General features: G+C 51.3%; 5 protein-coding genes across 7 annotated transcripts; 2 read left to right on the top strand and 3 right to left on the bottom strand.

Moving 5' to 3' along the window:
* Positions 1-130: 130 nt before the first annotated feature.
* Positions 131-2,047, bottom strand: LOC118918054 (probable UDP-sugar transporter protein SLC35A4). Its single transcript, XM_036896474.2, has one exon. The coding sequence runs from the start codon at positions 2,040-2,042 to the stop codon at positions 1,068-1,070; it is 975 nt and encodes a 324-aa protein (XP_036752369.2). The 5' UTR covers positions 2,043-2,047; the 3' UTR covers positions 131-1,067.
* Positions 2,048-2,086: 39 nt separating this feature from the next.
* SLC35A4 (solute carrier family 35 member A4) lies at positions 2,087-4,520 on the bottom strand. The gene is made up of 3 exons (XM_036896509.2): positions 4,367-4,520; positions 3,253-3,351; positions 2,087-2,671 (listed from the first exon to the last, which is right to left on the bottom strand). The coding sequence occupies exons 1-3, from the start codon at positions 4,379-4,381 to the stop codon at positions 2,474-2,476; spliced, it is 312 nt and encodes a 103-aa protein (XP_036752404.1). The 5' UTR covers positions 4,382-4,520; the 3' UTR covers positions 2,087-2,473.
* Positions 4,521-4,699: 179 nt separating this feature from the next.
* APBB3 (amyloid beta precursor protein binding family B member 3) lies at positions 4,700-10,627 on the top strand. 2 transcript variants are annotated; one of them, XM_036896442.2, is made up of 12 exons: positions 4,703-5,027; positions 5,338-5,501; positions 5,584-5,660; positions 6,209-6,269; positions 6,487-6,633; positions 6,746-6,873; positions 7,318-7,432; positions 7,542-7,626; positions 7,847-7,930; positions 8,133-8,248; positions 8,389-8,580; positions 10,070-10,627. In XM_036896442.2, exons 1-12 carry the CDS (start codon positions 4,979-4,981, stop codon positions 10,304-10,306), a joined length of 1,455 nt encoding a protein of 484 aa, XP_036752337.1. In that variant the 5' UTR covers positions 4,703-4,978; the 3' UTR covers positions 10,307-10,627. The 2 variants fall into 2 exon arrangements, with proteins under 2 accessions (XP_057346949.1, XP_036752337.1); XM_057490966.1 differs by lacking the exon at positions 8,389-8,580 and having other exon boundaries at positions 4,700-5,027.
* A 647-nt stretch (positions 10,628-11,274) lies between these two features.
* On the top strand, positions 11,275-17,909 carry SRA1 (steroid receptor RNA activator 1). 2 transcript variants are annotated; one of them, XM_036896496.2, is made up of 5 exons: positions 11,275-11,415; positions 11,532-11,657; positions 16,303-16,400; positions 17,092-17,200; positions 17,315-17,909. In XM_036896496.2, exons 1-5 carry the CDS (start codon positions 11,391-11,393, stop codon positions 17,512-17,514), a joined length of 558 nt encoding a protein of 185 aa, XP_036752391.1. In that variant the 5' UTR covers positions 11,275-11,390; the 3' UTR covers positions 17,515-17,909. The 2 variants fall into 2 exon arrangements, with proteins under 2 accessions (XP_036752391.1, XP_036752382.1); XM_036896487.2 differs by having other exon boundaries at positions 16,204-16,400.
* Positions 17,910-18,665: 756 nt separating this feature from the next.
* On the bottom strand, positions 18,666-20,573 carry EIF4EBP3 (eukaryotic translation initiation factor 4E binding protein 3). The gene is made up of 3 exons (XM_036896521.2): positions 20,367-20,573; positions 19,153-19,326; positions 18,666-18,998 (listed from the first exon to the last, which is right to left on the bottom strand). The coding sequence occupies exons 1-3, from the start codon at positions 20,467-20,469 to the stop codon at positions 18,970-18,972; spliced, it is 306 nt and encodes a 101-aa protein (XP_036752416.2). The 5' UTR covers positions 20,470-20,573; the 3' UTR covers positions 18,666-18,969.
* Positions 20,574-24,545: the final 3,972 nt, after the last annotated feature.

The raw sequence follows: 24,545 nt of genomic DNA, 5'->3' as shown, positions 1-24,545 counted from the left end.
CCTGGCAGTAAACAGCCTTTCTGCCTAGTCTAAGAATTACCCCAGGATTATGATACTCAGGGCACCAGGGGAAGGACATTATGTTTGAGAGGAACTATATGCCAACACAGAACACAACAGGACAATCATAGGTGATTGTAGGAACTACCTACACCCCAGAACAATTTATTAAGACCTTATTGCTTACGCAGTTAAGAGTCACTCATTGAGCTGTACAAGGTTCCCTGTGCCTAGTCCCTGGTCACTGTGTAGAGCTTCCCTAGCTTTTGGGGGCTGGGACACTCCCACGCAGGGGCAGGACCCAGAGTGGGATGGATGCTATCTCCTAGGGGCACAGAGGAGCAGCGGGCTTCAAGAGAGCCCTTTGGGTGAGCAGAGAGGTTGAGTGTAGGCCTGAGTCAGGGCCCAAGGAAAACATTCCCTGAGACGAGTCAAGCCCCAGCCCTCTCTGAGGTTTCCCGAACAAAGGCTGCAGAGTCGTACGGTGGAGAGTGCAGGGGCCCCGTGTTCCGAGTCCTGCGGGAGCTGGGGTAGCCTGGCAGAGTGGCTGGGCGAGAGGTGTGTAATCTGTGACAACCGGGCCTTCCTGCATGATAGTGGGGGGTGAATATCCCTTGGGGAGGAGTCAGGCACCGCAGCCAGCCCCAGGCCTGGGTGCAGCGGTCTGCTGGTGTGACCACAGGAAGCAAGGAAAGCCAACTGGTGCCCTCACCCCACTTAAGCAAATGCATTCATCCGAATGAGGCAGGGAGCCTCCTCCATCAGGCGTGGGGTCATTTCTCAGGCACAGGTACTGATGCTCTCCCAATTCCTTAGTCTGGGAGAGCTTGGCTGAGGGAGGGGCAGGTAAAGGTCTCCTTAACCAAACCCAGTCTCCGCGTCTTCCAGGGGTTGCCTCTCATCCACACACCTCTAGAGACTAACCTGGCTGCTCTCCCTTCCCAGCTTTTCTCACAAGGCACTTTTTACAGGACTTTTGGGGGCGGAGGTAGGCTGGGGCTGGAAAGCAGCTCTGATGGGGGCGCCCAGCCTACAGGCTCAGGCGTCAGGGTGGAGGTGGTTGGGGGCTAGCGGCTGCCATAGTACAGGCGCACAGCCAGGCCGATGAGCAGCGCGGCCAGGAAGAAGGTGGCTGTGAGCTGCAGCTGCAGCAGAGCTGCCGAGAGCGCAGCGCTCACCACGAGCGAGCAGGACACGACGAAGAGGCGGGTGATGCTGCCGCCGTGCTTCAGGACAGCGGCCACAAGCAGCCCGTTCAGGGCCTGGCTCAGCACCACGAGTGCGGCCCACCCCGAGAAGCCCTCCGGGAGGCCTGGGCCAGGGCCGCCGCCAGCATGCAGGCCTAGGTTCAGGAGCACACCGAACGTGTAGAGGAAGAGGTTCTGCGGCGCCAGAGGCAGCCGCTGCCGCTTCATGAGCAGCTCTGTGTGCACGGACGACAGGCCTGAGATGAGGCAGTACAGGATGAGCAGCAGCAGCCCCCGGCGAGTGACACGCAGGGACGTGCGGCCAGCGGCAGCTGCTGGAGGGGGCCCCGAAAGGGTGTGCCCAGGGTCCTGGAGGCCGCCAGCTGCACAGCAGGCCCCTGCTGCCGTGAGCAGCATGAGTGCCAGGCCCTGGCGTGCAGAGAGGCGGTGCTGGAGGCAGAGGCAGTAGAACAGGGCCGTGCTTCCAATCTTGAGATGGCTCAGCACCTGGTAGGTACTGGGGTCCGTGTAACGTTGAAGATAGATCACCAGGTTGTTGTTAGCGCCATAGAGCAGGGCTGAAAGGGCGAAGGGGGCAGCCTGGCGCCAGAGCGGAGCCCCCTGGGGCCATGCTTGCCAGCCCGCCAGGAGGGAGAAGGCGCACAACAGCAGCTTGGTCAGCTCAGTCAGCAGCACGGCTGAGGAGGGCTGGAAGGGCACGCGGCCATCCACATGGCACAGTGCCAGCAATGGGGCGTGGGCACCATACGTAGCAGTGGACAGGAGCAGCATCAGGGTCCAGCGGGCCTGTCTGGGACGGCCCAGGCCTGGCATACCCCTGTCCTCTACACTCATGCCCAAACCTGACCCTCGATGGCTTGTACAGCTAGGAAGGGGGGCAGTAGGGATTGAGACATGTTTGGGAAAAATCAAGTTATGGAGCTGGCTCCCTGGAGGGAGGAGCTGTGATACATCTCCAGAGAGAAACTGAGGACCAGCGTCAGCTGCAAACTCCACAGTCAGGGCTGGAAGAGGAAGGGGCTGGTGGCCCTAGAAGCCACAGTCTTGGGGCCAGTCTATGCAGTTATGGGGGAAAGGAGTCCAAGGTGCTGGCTGATGAGCCACTGTCCACCCTCTGCAGGACGGGAACTGAGGAGGATTGCAGCGGACAAGTTGGAGATAGCAAATGGGTGACAGCTGGGGAAGCTAGACAGGGAATCTGTGGTCGCAAGGCCTCTACCTGCAGGCCCCAGCTGCCCATCTTGCCTCCCCCACAGGATCCAGAGCTAGTCGGGCCCCTTGCGCAGTGACCGAAGATAGTCCCTCAATGTCTTCTCCACATTGGGTACAGCATATGCCTGAGCTGCGTAGATGCCAGTACAAGTGCCCACAGCAAAGCCCAATACTGCTGATGCCCTCAGTTTGGCCACCACGTAGCCGGCCAGGAAGCCTTTGAGGAATGGGGAGGACAGGAGCGAGCCATCCTGTGGAGGAAAATGTAGGAGGAAACTGAGCCAGGCTCTCCCCTTCTCTCCTAAGAGCTACTCAAGCTGGGCTCCGAGCACCCCACTGCTTGTTCCTTTTTACTCTGGGAAGCTCTACAATTCTCTCCAAAGAGTTCTCAAGGTTCTGGAGGCATAAAAAGAACGTAGGAATACTGACCACACGATCTCAGAACACTGGAGTTAGAAGGCTCCAATCACAGAACCCTGCTGCTACAAGGCCAGAGAGAGGAATCTGACCCCTGCCTGCTTCCCCAGCCTAATGTTCTGGCGTGCTCCCCAACTACTGAAGCCTAACTGAACTTTCACCTCATGTTCATCCTGCTACCTTCCACCCCAAGGGCTTTATATATGCTATTCCATTTGCCTGGAATGTCCCCTCCTCCCCTCCTTATATAGTTTACTATTTAAGATCCCAGTTAAGTGCCGTTTTCTCAGGGAAACTTTCCTTGCGGTCACAGAGAACAGGACGTCAGTAACCACTTGCTGAATAAATCTTTATCACCCCTTCAAAAGCACAGTGGCAAATAAAGCCTAAGGGGAGCGGGGGCGGTCAGCTTTACCTGGCTCACACCACTGTTTACTTCGTCTTCCACACGCTGCTGTAGGCGCTCCAGCTGGTTCTTGAGAAACGCCAGGTCCTTAAGCTTGGGCAGAGAATCCTAGCACAAAGGAGAGGCTAATTTCAGCAGGCTGACCCAGACCCATCCTCTGCTCAAGTTGATCAGATTGCGGTCATGGGTAAGGGGTGAGCCCGAGAAACCTCCTCCTATGAAATCTTCCTGAGGCAACAGTGGTCCAGGAAGAAAGGCATCAAAAAGTAAAAGAACCCACGCAGGCCAAGGAAAGGATGAGAGATGGGCTCTGCATCAGTGACTTACAACACACTTACAGAATATTATACAGCAAACAGTGGTAGGGGAGACAGGAGGAACTGCTAGGGACCTTCAATTAGGTTTATCAAGTAATAACTAGTGACTTGACTATAAGCTATCTGATAGTGGGACTAGTCTATCTTGTCTCCTGCGTCCATAGGCCTAACAGAAGCGCTAGCAGTACTTAGTAAATGTGTGAGTGATGCTGAACTTCCAGACAGATGGTGAGTGAGCAAAGGCCTGAGGCAGTTCCCTGGGCAATTTGGGGGGTAATCCTGATTTCTGCACGGGCATTCCCTTCTCCCAAGGCCATCCCAAACTGTGTATGTGACTGGATGCGGAGGGTGGCTACAAGAGTGAGGGTAAATGAACCGAGGGATTCTGATCGCTTCTAAGTATGATATTCAGTGTGTGCCCAAGGGAGTGTCTGAATGAGGGTGTGAGTAGCCGTGTGGATTGGAAATACCGTGTATTTGGGAGAGAAATTTCGGGGGCTAGGGAATAGAGCAGGGTGAGGTGTGTGTCAGAATGAATGTGTTTTGAGTGTGAGAATAATTAAGGATCCTGATGGTCTCGGGAGGGGGCACCTGGGGAATCCCCGGCTCCTCCTACCTCGCAGGGCTCCGCCACTTCCTCCCCACTGTGGAAGGGGTCAGCAAGAGTGAAAGTCAGCCCTAAGGGAAATAAGGGGCAGCCCTCTTGCTCCCGGCCCACGAGCCGCTCCAGTGCGCTTCTTCTCAGGACTAAAAAGATGTGAAGACTACCCCAGACTGCAGCTAACCTAACCTCCACATCCACTCACCTTGTCATCCGCCATCTTCCCCGCCGAACTTGCTGCGCAGGCGCAGCCCCGCCTTCCTCACGCCAAGTGTTACGGCCATCTTTACTGAGGGCGGAAGAACTTCCCGGGTATTTTTGAAAAGGGTAGAGGCGTTTTCCTGGCGGCCGAGGCCGGGCGGTCTCTTTTTCGCAGATGCCCCCTCGTGACCCCTCCCTTCGAGACACAGGCTGCGTGTGCGCGCGCGCATACGACCTGGGCGCGATGATCTCATTCGTGCGCGTGTGTGCGCCGCGCACGTTCGCCTCGAGGGTCTTCCGCCCCTTGATGAGCTCATGGTGGCGCGGTGACGTTAGCGACAGTGCGCCTCCCCTGGAGCCGCGCACCGGGAAGCTCACCTACTTGGGGATCCAGCCGCCCGTTTAGACGCCCCACCCCTCGGAGGGCGGTGCTGCTCAGGCCCGTCCTTTCCCGCTCTTGGGACCCAGCCCCTGCCCCGCCCCATATTTGTGCTGCGCCGGCTGGCCCGCTGACTCCGGCGCACAGAGGCTGGCGCTGTAAGGCGCCGCACCTGCGGAGGACCAACTGGGCTGAGCGTGCGGGCTGGCGAAAGCCGGCAGGGACGAGGCCGGGGCAATGCTGGGCAAGGATTACATGCTGGCCATCATTCTGGTCAACTGCGATGGTGTGCACAGTGGGCCCCGACGGGAGGATCGGGAGCTGAGGGGGTACGAGGGAGGGCGAAAGGCTATCTCAAGGCTTAAAGAAAGGGAGAGGAGGCTCGTCTCGGGGTGAGGACCAAGGGACAAGTAAATCCTAGGCTTTGCACTGCAATATCCAGGACTGGGAGCCTGGACCTTCAGAATGAACCTCCAACCTAAGGGTTGTCCTCTTTGGGATGGAGGGAGGGTTATGACAGGCTGTTATTCTGAACCCACATATATGCCCTGCCTCCCCAATCCCGTGGTCCTTCTCCCCTTTCCATGCTCCTGTAGATGACTTGTGGGGGGACCAGAATCTGGAGGGGGAGCCAGGCCTGCCCCCTGGCTGGAGGAAGATCCGAGATGCTGCAGGTACTTACTACTGGCATGTACCCAGTGGTAGCACCCAGTGGCAGCGCCCAACCTGGGAGCCAGGGGACGCAGAGGACCCAGGCACGGTAGGTGGAGTGTGAGGAGGGGGTCTGAGTCCACGTGTGGATGTAGGCCTGCTGCTACACTGACCTAGCCCCCTCTCTACAGAGGACGGAGGGGATTTGGGGACTTCGGCCCCCCAAGGGGAGATCCTTCTCCAGCCTGGAGAGCTCACTGGACCGGAGGTAACAGGCATAGGCCAGGCAAAAACGAAAGGCTTGGGGTTCCATGGCGCTCAAAGTTGGACCCACAGTCTGCTTTCCAGCCCAGGTTCTGGGCTCTGTCCAGAACTCAAGTTTGGAGCTACATTCTGTGTTCTTGTCTTTGTCCCATGTTCTTGATTCTCTCAGTATTTTGAGTTTTGTCCTTTGTTTCAAGTTCTGTCTTTTGCTAAGTTTTTTTTTCTGTTTTCTGGGTCCTGACCATGTTCTAGACCTTGGCCACTGTGCTAGACTCTCTGGGGGTTTGTATCCTGTGTTCTAGGGACTCTTGTCCCAATTTGGGGCTCTGGTCCACGTTTTGGACCCTATTCTATGTTTCCAACTTTTATTCTATGTCCTGTGTCCTGAATTTTTCATCAAATTCCACGGTATGTTTATTTAATATGTCCTGGGCTCTGTCACCCTCTAATTTTATATTTGGGGACTCATGCCCATCAAATAGTCTGTGATATAGTCACCAGTGTCCCTTCTGTGGGACGTGTGGTCCCCTTACCAGCTCTGCTCTGTTCCAGTCACTCTCTGTCCTGGTATGGTGAGGAATCCTACATCCAGAGCATGGAGCCAGGGGCTAAGGTAGTGACTTGGGCCTGAGGACCAACCCAGGGCATTGGGGTGTGTACGTGTGTGGGAGTGTTCCGAGGGAAAGTCAGGGGTGGGACTGGGCTGAGCAGAGGTCACCAGAGAAGGGGAGGGATACCAGAGGTTTATATGTGTGGGGCTTGTGGCACCTCCGACCTTGCTGCACCTCTACTCACTCAGGGCCCTCCTGTCCTTTCCTCCAACCTGTCAGTGTTTTGCAGTCCGCTCTCTGGGCTGGGTAGAGGTACCTGAAGAGGACTTGGTACCAGGGAAGAGCAGTATCGCAGTCAATAACTGCATCCAGCAGCTGGCCCAGACCCGCAGCTGTAGCCAGCCCCCGGATGGTGCCTGGGGTGAGGTGAGCTGGTTGGCCCTTCAAGCCCAGGGCCCAGCAGACATAGTTGTCCCCGAATTGCCTTTTCCCCATGGCAACCACCTTCGTCTGAGCTCGGGGCTGACCTCCTTGGCAGGGCCAGAACATGCTGATGATCCTGAAGAAGGACGCCATGAGTCTGGTGAATCCTCTGGACCACAGTCTGATCCACTGTCAGCCTCTGGTGCACATCCGCGTATGGGGTGTGGGCAGCTCCAAGGGCCGGTGAGGATTCTAACATCCCCCCAAGTGAGAGTTGCTCCTCCCTCCACCCTGCAGGCTGTGATCCCCACTGATGCTGATCCCCTGTACTTGAACCCCTGGACACAGATCCTCTGACATGGACCCAAGCTCTGCCTCCCCTGCCTGGTCTAGCCCTGGTTGGGGAGGGTGGGCCCAGCTCAGCAGGGCCGGATAGGGGAGACCCTGAGAGGCTGAGCTGATTCTCTCCTGTGCTCCCCCATGCTTCTGGAACAGTGACCGGTAAGTGACCTCCAGGTGACTTGAGCCCCAGCCCTGACCACTCTGTCCCATTTCTGCCATTTCCCTTGCCTGTCTTTCCGGCCTCCTGCAGGCACTGCAGACCCCGCTGCTGCCCCCACCCTTACCCAGCCTCTACCCCAGCCCAGTCCCTGCCACTGCCACAGCTCCAGTCTCTGACCCTGCCAGGGACTTCGCTTTTGTGGCGGGCGACAAAGACAGCTGTATGCTCAAGTGCCATGTGTTTCGTTGTGATGTCCCTGCCAAGGCTATTGCCAGTGCCCTACATGGGCTTTGTGCCCAGGTAAGGGGCAGGGAATGCGGGTGTGGAGTCGGGTCTGTGGCTGCCAAGGTTGTTGGGCAGGGTGGTATCGGCTCCTTCACCTCAGTTCCCCTCTCCCTGCTGGTTTCAGATCTTGTCAGAGCAAGTAGGGGTCAGTGGTGATTCCCCTTGCTGCTCTCTAGACCCCATCTCTCCTGGAGACCTGCCACAGCAAGGTATGGGGGGGCAGGCGCTGCACTGCAGCGAGGTGGGAGGCCCTGGGTTTTTAGTACTTTCCTGGAGTTACAGGACTTGTGACATGGCCTGGTCCCGGGGACCCCCTGAATGAGAGGAGCATCCATGGCCTTTCTTCTATTGGCTGCAGCTCTCAGAAGGGTGGGGAGGGGAGTCATGGAGAGAGTGCCCCAGCTAACTCGGTGTGTGTGTGTATTTCAGTGGAGCTGCTGGACGCGGTGAGCCAGGCTGCTCAGAAGTACGAGGCCCTGTACGTGGGGACCCTGCCAGTCACCAAAGCCATGGGTGAGGAATGAGCGGGCGTACTAAGTGGGCTGCATGAGGTAAGGGGAAGGTCCTACCCTTCCCAACTCAGGATTCTAAGCCCATCCCCCGCTATTCTGCTGCCATCTCTCTGAATCCCAAGTCAGTGGGGGGGCCTAGACACTTCTTGCAGATCCCCTCTCTCTTTATGTCTGGGAGCACCATGGTGGGAATGTCCTTCCAGGCATGGATGTGCTGAATGAGGCCATCGGTACCCTCACCTCCCGGGGGGACCGGGATGCCTGGGTCCCCGCCATGCTCAGTGTGTCTGACTCTCTCATGACCGCACATCCCATTCAGGTACCAGAAGAAGGGGAAGTTGGGGGCTTTGGGGGTGAGGGGACAGGCAATGATTCTGAGGGGTCATTACTTGCCGCTGGAAGAACTCAGTGGGTCCAGCTAGTGCCTGGCCCTCTAGTGACTAAGCCTATTGTGAGCAGGCAGAGGCTGGTGCACAGGAGGAGCCACTGTGGCAGTGCCCTGTGCGCCTTGTGACCTTTATTGGTGTTGGCCGTGACCCACACACCTTTGGCCTCATTGCTGACCTGGGCCATCAGAGCTTCCAGTGTGCAGCCTTCTGGTGCCAGCCCCATGCAGGGGGACTCTCCGAAGCTGTGCAGGCTGCTTGCATGGTGAGTTAGGGGTGGGAATGGATGGGTGGGATTGCCCTGCGCCTGCTCTGTACTGGTGACTGGGGCTCAGGATTAGTGACCTCTCCAGAACTCACAAACCAGCAATCCCAGGGCTGGCTCTATTTCACTGGTGTTTTATTTGGCCCTCATGCTGCTTTTTAATAAGTTTAAATTAGTTGCCAACATTTAAAATCCAGGACATTTCACCTAATAATTGCTATTCCTGTTTTTTGAAAAATATCAGTTGTGACAGTGTGTCCACACAGAGTTAATTTTGACGGGTGGAATCGTGTAGGGACTGTGCCCTGTAAGTTCGCATTGTTTTCCTGTTTGTCTCATTTGGGTTATAGTCCTGGCATCTGAGTGTGGGACTCTTGCACTGGCACTCAGTCACTCACTCACTCAAAATACGAGTGCCTGCTGGTCAAGCATGCGGCACCACACTTAACCCTGGGGATTCAGTAGTATAGAGAGTATAGCCTTTACCCTCACAGAACACTTAGGGTAGAGAAGAGACAGCCTAGAAAGAAGTTGTACACCACAGGAGGATGGAGACAGCCCCTTCAGGGGTTCAGGAAGGCTCCTGAAGGAAGTGGTAGAAAACTAAGAGTTGAAGGTGCAAGGAGGAAGTTTGCCAGGTGAAGGGGATGGGACAGAAGGCATGCAACAACGACTGGGAACCCCAGTCGTGAGAGTGAGAGATTATTAGTGGATCAGGGTATCTGAAAGCATCTAGTGTATCCAGAGTGCAAGGGGCATGGAGTGAGAGAAGGCAGAAAGAATGGCAAAAACCAGGTCATGGAAGGATTTATAGGTGAGGGTGACGAGTTCACTTTATCCCATGGCGCTTTGAGCCATCGAAGGGTTTTGAGCAGGGTGGTACAATCAAGTTTGTGAATTAGGAGGACTCCTTAAGGTATAGTATGGGTAAAAGATTTGGAAGACACAAGAAAATAAGTAGGAAGACTATTTAGGACCCCACTGAGTTCAAATGAGAGAAGACTGGGGCAGTTACATGGGGAATGAAATCTACTTTCCAGGGGCTACTCTGGCCCAGTGAGACTTGGAGGAGAATTAGCATAGTGGTAGGTGCACAGGTTCTCCAGTCAGACAGAACTAGGTTTGAGCCCAATTCCACATAGAATTTTCTGGCCAGTTGATCTTGGGCAAGTCATGTATATTCTCTCTGAATCTCAATTTCCTTATTTGCAAAATGGGGATAACACCTGATAAAGAATTAAGTTAAATTATACACATACAAAAAATTGGATTATAGAAAGCACTAGCACAGTGTCTAGTTCTTAAATGCTCAGTAAATGTCAAATTTTATGTTTTTGTTACTGAGCTATCTGGGAATGCTGAAGGGGCTCCAGATGTGGCAGACAATCAGCTTCATATTAGATTGAGGCCTTGGCCAGGTCCTTGTCCTGCTTTCCTGGACATCAAGGGGCAGAAGGGAGCTGGATCTGCACATTCCCCTTCTCCACAGGTTCAGTACCAGAAGTGTCTTGTGGCCTCTGCAGCTCGAGGCAAGACCTGGGGTGCCCAGGCCCGTGCCCGCCTGCGGATCAAGCGGACCAGCTCTGTGGACTCCCCAGGAGGTCCCCTGCCTCTTCCCCTGCTCAAAGGAGGGATTGGGGGTGCTGGAGCAGCCCCTCGAAAGCGGGGTGTCTTCTCTTTTCTTGATGCCTTCCGGCTGAAACCTTCTCTGCTCCATATGCCCTAAATTTTCTGGGAGGACTGGGGTAGGAGGCTCTGGGTCCACATTCAACTTTGTTTCCCTTCATTTCCCAGGAGCCTGAAGCCTCTCACCCCTGGGAGCCTTCTCTGCCTGCTCCTCCAACTCTGACCCACCCTCTGTTTATTGCCTAATTTATTAATTGTTTATATGGATGACTGAGAGGCCCTGCACCACAACCTGGGCAGGCCCCTGGCCCTCCTTTCCCTGGGTCCCTGTGTTCCTTGCCCCTGTCCAGCCCTGGACAGTTGGCTCTACCTCAGCAACACTTTATAGCAAAATCAGTACAAATAAAAATCCCTCAGTGACCGCATTGGATGTTAGTATGTTGGGCCTGGGACAGGGTTGGGGGCCAACAACTTGTGTGAGGTGAGTCTTTGTGCTTGGTGTTGCTGGCCTGTAGTCACATGAAGGCATGGGTATGATGGAAAATCTGATTTCATTCCTTCAACAAATATATTATTCTAAGGTTTTTCTATGCTGTGCACTAAGCTAGGCACCAGGGATATCATAGGGGTTCAAACTTAATGAGACTCAGAAGGGAAGAGGAACAAAGAGTCAAGACAGAAGATACTATGTAGTGCAACTAGGAGGTCTCCGAGGGTTGTGGGAGCTCAGGTGACACTTAACCTGGCCGGAGGCATTACTAGGCTTATGAAGACTTGCACATGAGGACCGACGGAAGATAAGTCTAGAGTATAAATGTTAAACAGTGGACAGAGGTGAGGCTCTGGAAGTCCACGTGGCTAGATTACAGAGGGACCTAAATGGGTCAGGCGCGTCTGGTGGTTTAAATTTGCTCCTGAGAGCATGTGAGACACGGAGGGACTGAACCCAGCGGGAACTTGGGCTTCCAGAGTGCCGCCTCCCGGGACACAGCGCCGTTTGGTACCTTGGGGTCAGGGTCCCGATGCGCACTACTGGCTGGAGATTTCGAGCTCCTTAGGGAGCTGGCGCAGGGTCCGCGCAGAATCTCTCGGACCGTCGGAGGGCTCCAGGTAACCCGGCCCCGGGAGCGCCCAAACCCGCCCCGGAAGTGACGCGCTGCCGCGCTGGCCGTGCGGAAGTGGACATGGCGGAGCTGTACGTGAAGCCGGGTGAGCGCGGCCGGCGGGCTGGGGACACCGGGCGACCCCTCCCCAGGCTGGGGCGGGTACCGCGAGGAGTGCAGACCGCCTCCCGCTTCGCTTCACACGCACCCTCGTCTCCGCAGGCAACAAGGAGCGCGGCTGGAACGACCCGCCGCAGTTCTCCTACGGGCTCCAGACCCAGGCTGGCGGACCCAAGCGCACGCCGCTCACCAGGAGGGTCGCCGCGCCGCAGGATGGGTCCCCCCGAGGTGCGTGGGGGCCCTGTGCGCGGAGAGCGGCCGAGGGTGGGAGGTGCTGGGCGTAAGCTTGTCTCGAGGGCTCCGAGGAGAGACCGGGGCCCCAGAAAGGGGCTCGGCGCGGGTCCTTTTCCGAGTCTCTTCTCTATTGCCCAGGGCAATAAATGGTACGATGGTTTCAAAAGAATCTCTGTGCTTTCCTACTATGTCATCTCATTCAGCCCTTTGGTTTATTTTTTTTTATTCTCAAATTTTATTTTCAACCTGTATCTCTTCCTTGCACTCTCTAGTATGCTGTACGTCTTCACTTGACAGTATTGTAAGCAATAATTTTAGACTTAACGTGTAAAATTAATCATTTAATCAGTATTACCGACTTACTGAGCACCTCCTATAAGCCAGGCACTGCTGAGGGCTAACTTGGCAGACGTGAACAAGACAGGCTTTTTTTTTTTTCACAGACACAGAAAATAGTGGTAAGGGCTCTGCAGAGATATAAAACGGGGATGTGAGAGTGACTAGGGAACTTAAATTAAGGGTCTTAGGGGGCTGACTTTTAAGACGAAATCTGAAAGGGATTAAAAGCCAGCCATACAAAAGATCAGGCACAAGAGTATACCAGGCATTGGAAACAGCTAATGCAAAGGCCTTGAGAACAAGTTTGGCAAATACAGAGATCAAAGGAGTATCTAGTAGCTGGAGCACAGAGGCTAGGGATAGAGATTAAATTCTGAGAAGTAGGCAGGGATGGGATCATAGTGAGTTCTGTAAACCTGAATGAGAAGTTTGTGCTTTATGTAAAGTTGAGAGCCATTGAAAAGTTCAAAGTAGATGAGGGCCACCTTTCCTCTAGAGCATTTCCAATGCCAGTAGGTGGGGCTGTGGCCCTGAGAAAGGGGCCAGCTTCAGCCCTTGGCTCTTCTGTGCATACTAGCAGCACCCCTGGCCTCTACCCACTAGATACTAGTGGCACCTGCCCAGTTGTGACAGCCAAGTGTCTCCAGACATTTGCCATGGGAGCAAAAATCTCCCCAGGTTGAGAAACACTGATTTAAGATCACTGTATCTGCTGTGTGGGAAACAGATTTTAGGAAGAAGTAGAAAGATAAATGAAGAGGCTATTACAGTAACACTGCAAGATTTAATGATGATTTGGACAAGGGTGGGAGTATAAGAGGTGGTATGAATTAGATAGGATATGCTATGGAGAAAGTCAGTAGGAATGAGTAGATAGAGTAGGTAAGAGAAAGAAGAATCAACGTGACAGTTTTTTTGCTTGAGGAACCGGCTGCTATTGTACATTAGTATGGGAAGACTTGGGGTAGAAGTTTTGTGGGGAGGGGGAAAGCAGGCTTTCAGTCTTGGCCGTGTTAAATTTGGGCTGCTGTTGTGGGAATAGATACAGGCTAGAATTACAGAAACAGTCACCATCATATGTTTGGTATTTGATGTCATGGGCTTGAATAAGGTTACCTAAGGAAAGTGTGTGGATAGAGGCTGAAAGAGGATCCAAGACAGAACTTTAAGGCTCTCTCTAGCATCTCAAGGCTGTGGAGAGAAAGGATTAGCAAAGGAGATGGAGAAATAGCCAAAGTGAAAAGAAAAGTAGAATTTACTCTGGGAGAGAGTAAAGTCTTGACTCAGCGATGATGGATCCTCCTGAGAGGTCAAGCTAGAAGCACTAGGTTTGACAAACATACTGATAGCCGGTAACCCTAACAGAAGCAGTCCGGAGTGATGAGAACAGAAACCCAGCTGGAATGGCCGAGGAGAGAATGTGACTGTAGATAGCTTGTTCAAGAATTCTGCTGTGAAGAGGTGTGAAATGCGGCAGGGCCTGAGATGGAATGTGAGGTAAGGGAGGGTTTTCTTCTGAAGATAATATACACTGGCGTGTCTGTCTGCTGATGGGTGGTGAGTCAGTAGAGGGAGGACTGATGGAGCAGGAGAAAAGGGCTAACCACAGGTGGGGAGCCTGGAGGAGGTGGGAGGCAAGGATGCTGAGTACAGGTGGGGAGATGGCTTCTGGAGTAGGAAGCTTTCCTCCATTAGAGGAGGAAGGGCGGTGGCCACAGAATGCAGGTGGGTTAGTAGAAGTGGTGGTGAGAAGATGAGACTTCCTGTTTAATGGCCTCTATTTTCTCAGTGAAATATGAGGCAGGGCTGGGGAAAAGAAGAGGGTGAATTCTGGTAGAAAAGTTGAGAGATAAGTTATGAGAATAAATGTTCCGAAGAGTAGAAAAATGAGGATTTTGAGGCAGTGTCGGGGACCTTTTGAAATCTGTAGCCTTGAATTTAGTGTTACTCATCAGCGTCGTTCAGTTTTTCCTCCCAACGTGTGCAGACAAGTTGGGTTTACCAGTAAAGTGGACAATGTGGGTGGTAAGTGAGGTAAAATTGTTTTTAAGGGAGTGATTTTGATGAACTCTGAAATCTGAGTAGCTGAGCTAGAAGGACAGGAGGGAGTCAGATTTTGGAGATGGTTCAGTGTTGTTGACAACACAGAGGGCTGAGGTGGGTGGGAAAATGGTCACTGGATGCGAGGAGGTCAAGAAACCAAGAGGCCAATCATTAGATGAATCAATCATCCATGTGGATGTTGATGCCTGAAAGTAAACCTGTCATTTTTTTTTTCAGTTTTCTCATTTTCTGTAGTGGTTCCACCATCCCATTACTGAAGTCAGAAACCAAGAATCATCCTTGACTCCTCTCCCCCTCACCTCCACTCCACCAAGTCCTATTGCTGCCTCTTCCTAAATAAATCGCAGACCACTCCATTTCCCCTCCTCTGCTCTTTCACTCTAGTACATGCCATCATTTTCTCTTTCTTGGACTCCTATGTTCACCTCCCAGCTGTTGACCTGCCTCCTTTCTTGACCTATTCTCATTGTTTTTTCACAGACCATACATAGTGAGCATCTTAAAAAAACAAGTCTAGTCTCTTCACCCTCTGCTTTTATAAACATGCAGTGGTTTCCCATTACAATTAAGCTCAAGATCAAACTCCTTCAGAGCCCAACAGGTTCTGGGTCCTGGCTTACCTCTCCAGTTATAGCTTAAGACTGCTTCAGTGTTAATAATGTCCAGCTATATAGGCTTGTTTTTTGAACAAGCGTGGACTTTCCCTGCCTCCTGGGCACTGCCCTTACATCTACCTAGCACATAGTGCCTTCAGCTCTTCCTGGCTGCATCTGTGTCATCCATTAATTCTCAACATTATGAGTACTTTTGCTACAATATAGTACTGTACCTATATTCTTGCTTTATCATCATTGGAACCCAGTGAAGTAAGCGCATTCCTATAATATCTCTGAGATGTGTTCTTTCATATATAACAATAATGGTATTATACACAGCAGTAATAGTAGTAGAACTCCATTCGGGTTCCCGATCCAATGGTGTATGTGTGTGGGAGGGGGTCTTCCCATATTTAACACCAAGCAGTTCTTGAACACCAGCAGGGTGTTGGAGAAGTTAATTCTGATGCTCTGTGTCCACAGACAGCACTAAATTTCCCATGTTAAGGGCTCCATCTTACAAGACTGCCTACCACCCCCGCTTCAGATGCTGGTCACAAGCTCCAGGCAGTTTACCTGTGCTCCTGACCTACCGGATACAGATTGTAGGTTCCAGTGACCTCCCCCTCAGGTTTGATTAATTTGCTAGAGCAGCTCACAGAACTCAGGAAGACTCTTATGTTTACCAGTTAACACATGTTAACAGCCAGCTGAAGAGATACATAGGGCAAGGTCCCAAATAAAGGAGCCTCTGTACTTGCGGAGCCTGGGGCCTGGCGCGTTAGCAGGCGGAGGCGAAAGCAGGCGGAGGTGTTCTGCGCCAGCAGCGCTCTCCGACTGAGAAGCGGGACCTAAGAGAGTACTAAGCTCTTCTCAGGGAGTGTGTGAAGGCTTTATTGCATAGTCCAGACTGACTGAATTATTGGCCATTGGCTGATTTCAGCCTCCAGCCCCCCCATCCTTGCGTGGGGTTCAAAAGTGTCATTAAAATGACAAAACACCCATTTCACCTTTAAGACTTTGCAGTGTGTTTAGGAGCTGCGCATGAAGACCAAATATACCTGGAAAATACATTTGGTCATATGAATGACCAAATATGTATTTCTTGTAACTCATTATCACAATCCCATTTTTACATAAGAGGAACCCAAGTTCAGAGGTTAAAGGTACCTTGCCAAACAGCACATAGTGGTGAGCTAGGATAAACTTTGATGTCACCTCAGAAGGCCTTCCATGAACACTCAGTTCTACTATTCCTCTTTATTACATTACCCGTTTTACTTCTTTGTAGCAAGTAATGTAACTTGATAATTTTGGTTTTTTTCCTTCCTCTAGAATTTAAACTCTCTTAGGTCAGGAACCTAATCTGTCTGGTTTATTACTGTATCTCTGGTGCCTTGCACATTGTCTGGCACACAGTGGGGACTTCATAAATGTTTTAAACAAATGAGTTGTCCCAGAGTAGCCCTCTGTAGAAGTTAAGAGTTGAGCTTTTCTTACCTATGTAAGTCATGTTGTTTGATCCTGCTTTACTTTTTCAGTCCCCACCTCAGAGACTTCTCCTAGGCTCCCTGTAATGGGGCCTCCAAGCAATGTTTCCAGGCCCCCACCTTTGGGGAGTTGTCCTGCCTCCATTGCAGAGCCCACAAATTTCCCAGTCATTGAGTCTGAGACTCTGCTGGAAGATGTGCTGAAACCTTTGGAACAGGCACTGGAGGATTGCCGTGGCCACACAAAGGTAAGCCCTGGCCTACCAGAGGTGACAGGGAGGGTTCCCATCATCAGCCAGATGCAGGTGGGGCTCCTAAAATCAAACCCTCTGACCCTCTGGGCAGTGGCTCTTGACGCTTTCTGTGGAACCCCTTTGGAATCTGCTAAGGATTTCCCAGAAAAACAAAAAAAATTTTAAGAGGGTTCATGGGACTTCTGAAGACCAGTCAGTACTAAGAGGCTTGGAGGAGTAACAGCCTGATTTTCATAGCTTCAGGACCTCTAGGCTATTCAGAGCAGACCCTGCTGCTTTTGCGCTCAGGGGGAGAAGGAGAGAGGCCCCCTTTTCCTATCTAGTCTTTCCTGAGTTCTCTGGAGGCAAGGATCTGAGGACTCTCAAAGGAAGGTTGCATAGTAGTTTCCACCTCTTTGGATCTTAGTTTCCTTACTTGTAAAAATAGCACACTATAGAAGGACTTTCTGAGGGCCTGAGAACTCTGGAAATTTAAAAGTTCTAGCCATTCATACATTTTTCTTGGGAGGAGATCTGTAAATTTCATCAGATTCTTAGGGAGCCTCTAACATTTGGGTAACGAACCAGAATTCTAAGATGAAGTATCAAGTTCCTGGGCCAGTGTAGGTAGGTGCTTCCTCTGTGGTGCTGCCTTTCCCAGCCCACTGGGCTGGCAGCACTGACTGGAGGGGACGCTGTCTCTCAGAAGCAGGTATGTGATGACATTAGCCGGCGCCTGGCTCTGCTGCAGGAACAGTGGGCTGGAGGGAAACTGTCCAGGCCTGTAAAGAAGAGGATGGCTCTGCTGGTGCAAGGTATGAGTAAGTTCCTTGGGATAGCCCTAGTCCCTCATCTTGCTGGCTGGGAGTGGAGGACTGGGGGCCATGTCTTTTGTCTAGGCTACTCGCTCAGCCTCTCTCTTTCCTCAGAGCTTTCAAGCCACCGGTGGGATGCAGCAGATGACATCCACCGCTCACTCATGGTTGACCATGTGACTGAGGTCAGTCAGTGGATGGTGGGAGTTAAACGATTAATTGCAGAAAAAAGGAGTCTATCTTCAAAGGAAGAGGCCAATGAAGAGAAATCTACAGCCACAGCTGAGGAGAAACAGACCATACCAAGCATCTAAGAGACTCCATGATCCTGTGGGTTCCTCAGACTCACCTCACACCATCTTCTATGCCTTGGCACAGGAGGCCTTTTCTCACTTGGCTTCCTCTTACCACTTGGGAGACCGTCTGCCCCACTGGGGTCGTTGGCCTGACCTACCTCTGAGGGAAGAGGGTCCACCTGGGCCACAGGGAGGTTACTTGTTACCCATAACATCTGCATTTCAATAAAAACATCTCGGTGGTGGGCCCTGGGTGGGAGAGATGAGCCCTTCTTACAGCAAACTGGTCCCCTGTGGTGTCCTTGACTGCCCTGCATCCTCTGTGCCCCCATTCACCATGGATGGCCTTGCTAGGCAGGACCAGATTACTGCCATTTCCCCCCAAATTAGACTCAAATATACATACCTTGCTGGGCTGAGTAGCCATATCTTTGGATGATTTAATTTTAATAAGAGAACAGAGGCTCATATAGCCTGGGGAGATTTTTTCCTTCAAGAAAAGGAAACTGCCTTATTTGCACTGTATCACCCTTGCAATATCCAAATACTACAGAAATTAAAACCAGAGATTAGAACATAGCTGTGTACATTGAAGGAGAAAAAGACCAGGTTGCTGAGATAGGGGAGAGGGAGTGGGTAGGATCATGACTCTGACTTCCAAATAGGCTGCTACCTCATTTTGGACCCTAAATTCTCTCCTAACCCTTTGAGGACAACAGAGCCAGGAGGAAGGGGCCCTGAGGTTTGTATCCTGTTGTGAGAAGGTAAGGTACAGATTTTAAATGTTGGAATAAGGGGATTGGTACTTAGCAGGTGAAAGGCAGAAAAAGCATGGGGAGAGACCCAAGAAGGCTAAAGACTGGGCAGAGCTGCTTTTTTTCCTGGTTTAGAACAGATAGGGATGGACTGCTGGAGAGGCCTGATTCCAGGAAGCAGCCTTCCTGGTAAGGCTGGAACAGCCCCTGGCAGGGTTTGCCTATTGCTGGTTATTGTTTGGCGGCTCCTGGAGCCCGCCTCCGTAGACTACCTCAGGCTCTAATTGCTGCTGGAAGTGGGCCCAGTGGGAGCTGGGAAGGGACCTGGGACCTCTGATCCTAACCTGGTCGTCTGGGGCCCTCAGCTGTGTGGCTTCAATGGGAATATCAGCATTGAGAACACCAGAGCCGAGGCACTTCTTTGAATGTTTACTAAGCAGTCAGAAAGTGACATCCCCCAGTTGTAGCCACAGCCTGACAATGGAGGGCTGGGGGTTTGGGAGGAGTGTCTACAGACCAAAGAGAAAGTAGAGCTAAGGGCTTGGCAAGTTACCCAATCCTATCCCTGGTCTAGTTGCCTCAGAACAAGAGAGGCCCAGAGCAACAGTCACTCCCAGGTTAGTTGAGACCAGCTGGCCTTTGGATAGCCCAGGAAGAGGTGGCGGCAGCAGCGGCATGAGGGAGTCGTCTAACTTCACACGTGGTCCTCTGCACTGGATTAGATGTCCATTTCAAATTGTGCGTCATCTGGAGAGAGAAAAGGAAGGACAGGTTGCTGACCTGAGGGTCTGCAGGCTCAGTGTTGGTGCAGAAACCCCTCTTGGAACTGAATCCCCACTCTGCTTAACTGGGGCATTTGGACTTGAAGGCATTTCTTAATTGTAGGTCCTGCTTTCCTTACCGGGTGTCTCTTCCTCTGTCTCCTTCTGCTCCTTCAATTCCTCCAGCCTGGAGGGTGGGGCTGTTGGAGGAGTTGTGACCCCGGGAATCTGAGGGAGGTAGCAGGGAGGCGTCTGGGCAATGGGTGAGTTCTTGCACTCCAGCAGGAACTTTCGGTCGTAGATGATCCTGGTGCCTGTCAAGGGGCAGGGTTTGGTAAGAGGTAGGCGCTTGGGTACAGAGCTGTCTGGAGCCCCAGATGGAACTTTTAGGGAACTGGGGACCATGTTTCCCTGTGTACTAAAGGGCAACTATTCTGCAGCCCAGCTAGGGTCTCAGCTGACCAGGTCTCAACAGCACTTAAAGACTTCCAGGTCTAACCAAGAAAGCAAGGTCTAAGCCCCATAAAGCAACTGAGGCACCCAGGGGTACCGCTTTAGGGGAGTGTTTCAGGTCTTGGCTCTAGAAGCACAAAACTCAGTAGTAGTTAAGGCTGCTCTTGTCTGGCTCTGCTGACAATGGGACTTCATTGCTTTGGTTCATAAATTGGGGCCTACCCCTTCAGCCTCAGCAATCAAGAAGCCAAACAGCAGATGCGAAGGTGTTTGATCCAGTGCTGACTCCTGGACTCATACCGCGTGAGGAGGAGCTGTCTTCCCCTGGACACCTGCTTTCCCCATGAAACAGGAACAGACTGTTCTCATCCTGACCCCTCCCAAGTCCTATCAGGCTCAGCCCAGCCTAGTGGAACTTGGCCTGAATTGTATCCTCAAAGAGCCCTACCCTGTTCTTGACCCTCCCCTCTGCCTCCACGTGGCAGGAACCCCTGGGTCAGGAGCCCAGCAGCACGGGATCCCAGGCTGCTCACCCAACCAAACAGCCGCCAGCCAGCGGCAGATAACCCGAAGCCCCTGCCTCCAACTCTGGCCGCTTTGCAAGACCTGGTGCTTCCCGTTGGGGCCAAGTTTAGTTGCTGGCAAAGTTGGGCGGGGTGGGGAAGAAACGAGCCCAGAATCTAGGTCACGGTGAAGATTTCAACCCACAGTCACCCGGAAACTCGGCTCAACACCGTCTTGCATCACTTTGGGGTTTCAGGGAACTGGGCTTTGACTGCAAACACTTCCCAACCCCAAAAGCTACAACCTGCAGTGGGGCCTGCTTGAGAGTTAGAGCCCCGTATCTCCTCCACCTCCCCACCCCCGAGCACGCACACGCTGGCGGGCCCGCCCCTCTGACCTCCCGGGGTAGTGGCGTATAGCGTGCCCCCCGGCGTGGTGCTGTAGCCATCGGGCAACCGGTCCCTGCCCCCAGGAATCGGGCAGCCCGTGGAAGCGGACATAGCGAGCGGGACGAGCAGGAAGGCAAGCTGCTGCTGCTGAGGACGCGGGGCGCAGCTGAGTCTGAGGCGGACTCAGTTGACCACGTGCGGCTGCAGCAGCACCACCAGGAAGACGTCACGGCTGGGGCGGGCCGTCCGCCGTTACTCAACCCGACAGTCCCGCCCAACGAACCCCCAGCTCGCGGCAAGTTGGAAGGAATCCCAGGCCCCGCACCCGTCTCCAGGTCCTGCTGGCCCAACACCGGTCAGCCTGCCCCTGAGCGCTGCACGCACTCAGCTCTTTTACTGTCTATGGATGGGAGCTGGAAACAGGTAAGGTACAGCACACACTACTGCCATGCATTAATTCACCCAGTCCCTGCAAGTTTGGGGCAGTAACGCATTGTATTACTAGCCGTTTTTTACAGGGGAGGAAACTAAGGCCCAGAGAGGTTAATCACTGGTTCCGAGTCTTCTAGGACTGGGGGCTGAGAGTCAGACCCGAGTGTACCTGATCCCAGTACAGCTGTGTACCGCCTCCCATTAATTTCTGTACAGTGATGGCTTAGTGCACAGCACGAAGGGGAATGTCAGGGAGGGAGGAGGGGCTTTCTGGAAGAAGAGATGCTTGGACTGATTCGAGGATGACTAAAGGTTGGGGGATAGGAGAGACTTGCTCCTGGATCCCTCTGCCGCAGCTAGCTAACCTGAGGAAACTAAGGGCAGGGGACAGTGAGGTGGGCTTGGACTTTAGGCTTCTGAAAAGGAATCAGACTCTGGCCTTAGAAGATTTTTCGATGTAGGCACACTGATATGAAAGGAGGCAGGAGAGAGGTGGTGGAAGAACAAATATTAAGTCTAGTACCTATACACACTAAAAACCTCAACTTGACCCAGTTGTACTTGGTTTGGCTTCTCCAAAATTAGTATACCCCCATCAACTCTTACTCCCAAATTAAGTACAGACCACCTGACTTCACACATTTATCAAAATTACATCATCCCTGACTTCATCAGGTTTTCCCTTAGCTCTGATTTCTTTACTCATTAAAAAAAGAAAGATTGTGTTTTATTAAGTTAGTGCTTCTAAAATTTACACATAAATCACCTGGAGATCTTGTTAAAATGAGAAGTTTTATACAGTAGGTCTGGGGTGGAACTTGAGATTCTGGATTTTAATAAGATCCCATGTGTACAGGTCTCTAGAATCACACTTCAGGTAGCAAACATATATTTTACTGTTCCAAAAAGGGTTTTGAGGCTCTTAACCAAGTGACATATGCTGAAATGAAGTGTTTTTAGCAGTGCTGGAGGGTGAGGCTTAGAAGCAGATTGAGTAGGTAGTTTGGTGAAGGGAGTGGGGGATGGTACAGTGGACAGTGAGACTGAAGGTGAAGACTCCAGCCTAGTGAAATGGGACAGGCAAAAGGTCAGTGGCTGTGAAGATGGAGAGAAGTGGATGGGATCCTGATAAACAGAGGAGGAAAGATAAGGCGGCTCATTAAAGATGGGGTAAGGAAGGAGATAATCTAGGACAATTCCCAATCTGACTTGAGCATCTTGGTAGCTAGTAGTACCACCTAATGTAATATGGAAAACAAGAGGAAGGGCTTATTTTATACTGATGAATGTATAACCTGTGTGGAGTGCTCAGACGGAGAAGCACAGTATGGTAGTAGATATACTGGTCTGAAGCTCAGGGTTAGATTTGGGTGAAATGAAATCCAAGAGTTGTGAGATGAGGCCACCTGTGGAGTAGGAACAGGCCTGGGCACATCAACATATATTTAAGGGGTTGTGGGGAAAGAGGATTCACCAAGAGACTGAGAAGGATCAGCCAGAACAGAACTAGGAGAGGTGTCAAAGGTTTTCAAGAAGGATCAGTGTGGAAGTGAGGGCTCCCTTCAATTAATCTCTACTACAAAACAATAGCAGCAGTTACTATTATGACAAGACTACTGCTGGAAGCTTACAATCCTTGAGATGCTGTGTGCTTTATGGGCTAGGGAACTAGAGAATAGGTAGTTGTTGGCTTTAGAGAGAAAGCCAGATTCATCATCCATGCAACCCAGATGAAGGACCAAGACGATCAACACTGATTACCCATTAGAGTATGGGATCTTTAAAAAAATACCTATGCCCTGGCCCTGCACCCCCAGAGATCTGATTAAACCTAGAAGGGAATACCAGGTCTCTGCTATGGGCAAATTACTCTGGACTTACACAAGTACCATTAAGATAAAACAGGAGGTGCAAAGTAATCACAAAATAGATTTGCTGTCTGATCAATACTTTCATGATCTTGTTTCCCAAATTAGGTTTTAAAGCCCAGGCTCCTGACCTTTACTGGAAGTGGTCTTAACACATTTACATTTTGGATACTTAAAACCATCTTTTTCTCACTTGCTTCGTACAGAAGAAAGTGAAGGTGAGGGAACCTGCCTGTCAGCAAATGGTGACAGAGCTTTGAGGATGAATAGAAAATACAGCAATATCAGAGCCTTTCACCCCAGGATAGGGTCCACTGGGAATACGTCATGACCAGCCACACTTGTTGGTAGAAGAGAGCTAGCTAGGACTAGTGAGAGTACAAGATGTTCAGAAGCTGTTTTCCTACAGGCTTGTTTGCCTCTTCCTGGGTTTACAATGTGGTCCAAAGGTCTTAAGCAGTGGGAAAAAAACATGTATACAATTAGTCCTTATGTTGGGCTTGAAACTATAATATGACCAGCCTTTCCCCTTCTACAAACTTCTTCAAACTGAGGACGGTGCCCTCATGCACCAATTTTGAGGGTGGGAGGAGGATTTGGCCAGATTCTACAAGAACAGATGGAAACTATAGTTCCAGGTCCTGAGATTTCTTACCTCTGGTTAGGAGGGGCCACCACTGGCTGTCCAATTCTCTTCTTTGGTCTGGTTAGCTGAGGTGATGGGATTTCCCCTTTGAGAGCAGGGACTGAAGGAAGCAGACTGGCCTATAAAAGGGCAAGTCAGCACACTGTAGCCACAATAGGTTTAAAGGGTCTTAAAACATCAATAATTTTATTGTTGGTAGAATTTTATTACATTAAATACTACTTGAAATAAAGGGGTTCAGAAACCTTGGTGATACAATTTTATTCCCTGAAAGAGCTATTATTCTCATGGGGTTTGATCTATGCCTCAGCAGGATGGTTCTTAGTAACTCGAGGGGTCACTATGGATGTGCAAGAATTTCTTCTGCCTCCACTAAAATCTCAAAATCAGTGCTGGCCTCCACATCAGCAGGCTTTTGATTCCACGAGAGAACCAGTGGTCAGGGCTCACAAACCTCAATACTGTAAACATTCTGTTGGCTTCCAGTATCCCCATACCATATATTCTCACTTTCAAGAAAAAGAAGAAAAAATATGTGGAAGAATGAGGGACCCTTTTGAGTTTATTTATGTTCAATTCCATTTTCAAATGAGGAAAGGGAAGCCCAGAAATTAAAAACGGCTTGCCTAAGGTCATATAGTTTCAAGTGGCAGAAATGAAAATAGGATTTAGGCTTCTGACTTGTTCCACTGTACCCATACTGCCTACCCCCACATCCCTTGCATATTTTTAAAGTTAACTAAGTTCTTGCCTGAGCTAGGTTTAATCCAAGGTTCAGGTTGGTAAAATAGAAGTAAAGTAATGCCAGGAAGAGGCAAGACAGAGGAAGAAGAGATTATAGCAGGCGAAATGGGGTAGGAACTAGGCTACTGGGTTCCAAATAGAGAAGAGGGCAGTGCTGGTAAGAGGGCAGGAAGGAGGGTATCCTGAACAACTACTGTCAGCTGCACACAGCTCCCATTTCTTCCTAATCTTCCTAGGGGTTTCTCATACTTGCCTCTCTTTCTCACAGGTTCTAGTTACTGACCTGGATAAAATTTCTCATTCTGCTGTCCTCAAGATATAGAAGATAGGGTTAAGGACTCTTTTGGATACTTTAAATGTATTTCAGATAGAAAAAACATTTTTGTCCCATTGAGAATTTATTTAGTATTCTCTCTCATTACTGTATGTTTCATCAATGGTAGTATCATTCATTTCACTATAATTAGGTGATTTTTGTTTGTTTGTTTGTAGGTGAT

Source organism: Manis pentadactyla, chromosome 13 (assembly GCF_030020395.1).
Source record: "Manis pentadactyla isolate mManPen7 chromosome 13, mManPen7.hap1, whole genome shotgun sequence".
NCBI classification, from domain to species: Eukaryota; Metazoa; Chordata; class Mammalia; order Pholidota; family Manidae; genus Manis; species Manis pentadactyla.
Note: the sequence above shows the minus strand (reverse complement) of the source record. Positions and strands in the feature narration are given on the sequence as shown.

Excerpts from the sequence above, each read along its gene's own strand:
- LOC118918054 (XM_036896474.2), bottom strand. The coding sequence starts at position 2,042 with ATGAGTGTAGAGGACAGGGGTATGCCAGGCCTGGGCCGTCCCAGACAG.
- SLC35A4 (XM_036896509.2), bottom strand. Across the intron at positions 2,672-3,252 it reads TAAACAGTGGTGTGAGCCAG|GATGGCTCGCTCCTGTCCTC; the intron begins GTAAAGCTGACC and ends TTTCCTCCACAG.
- APBB3 (XM_036896442.2), top strand. The coding sequence starts at position 4,979 with ATGCTGGGCAAGGATTACATGCTGGCCATCATTCTGGTCAACTGCGAT. Across the intron at positions 5,661-6,208 it reads GAGAGCTCACTGGACCGGAG|TCACTCTCTGTCCTGGTATG; the intron begins GTAACAGGCATA and ends GCTCTGTTCCAG. Across the intron at positions 6,874-7,317 it reads GTGGGCAGCTCCAAGGGCCG|GGACTTCGCTTTTGTGGCGG; the intron begins GTGAGGATTCTA and ends TGACCCTGCCAG.
- SRA1 (XM_036896487.2), top strand. The coding sequence starts at position 11,391 with ATGGCGGAGCTGTACGTGAAGCCGG. Across the intron at positions 16,401-17,091 it reads ATTGCCGTGGCCACACAAAG|AAGCAGGTATGTGATGACAT; the intron begins GTAAGCCCTGGC and ends GCTGTCTCTCAG. Across the intron at positions 17,201-17,314 it reads GATGGCTCTGCTGGTGCAAG|AGCTTTCAAGCCACCGGTGG; the intron begins GTATGAGTAAGT and ends CTCTTTCCTCAG.
- EIF4EBP3 (XM_036896521.2), bottom strand. The coding sequence starts at position 20,469 with ATGTCCGCTTCCACGGGCTGCCCGATTCCTGGGGGCAGGGACCGGTTG. Across the intron at positions 19,327-20,366 it reads ATACGCCACTACCCCGGGAG|GCACCAGGATCATCTACGAC; the intron begins GTCAGAGGGGCG and ends GCCCCTTGACAG. Across the intron at positions 18,999-19,152 it reads GACAGAGGAAGAGACACCCG|ATGACGCACAATTTGAAATG; the intron begins GTAAGGAAAGCA and ends TTCTCTCTCCAG.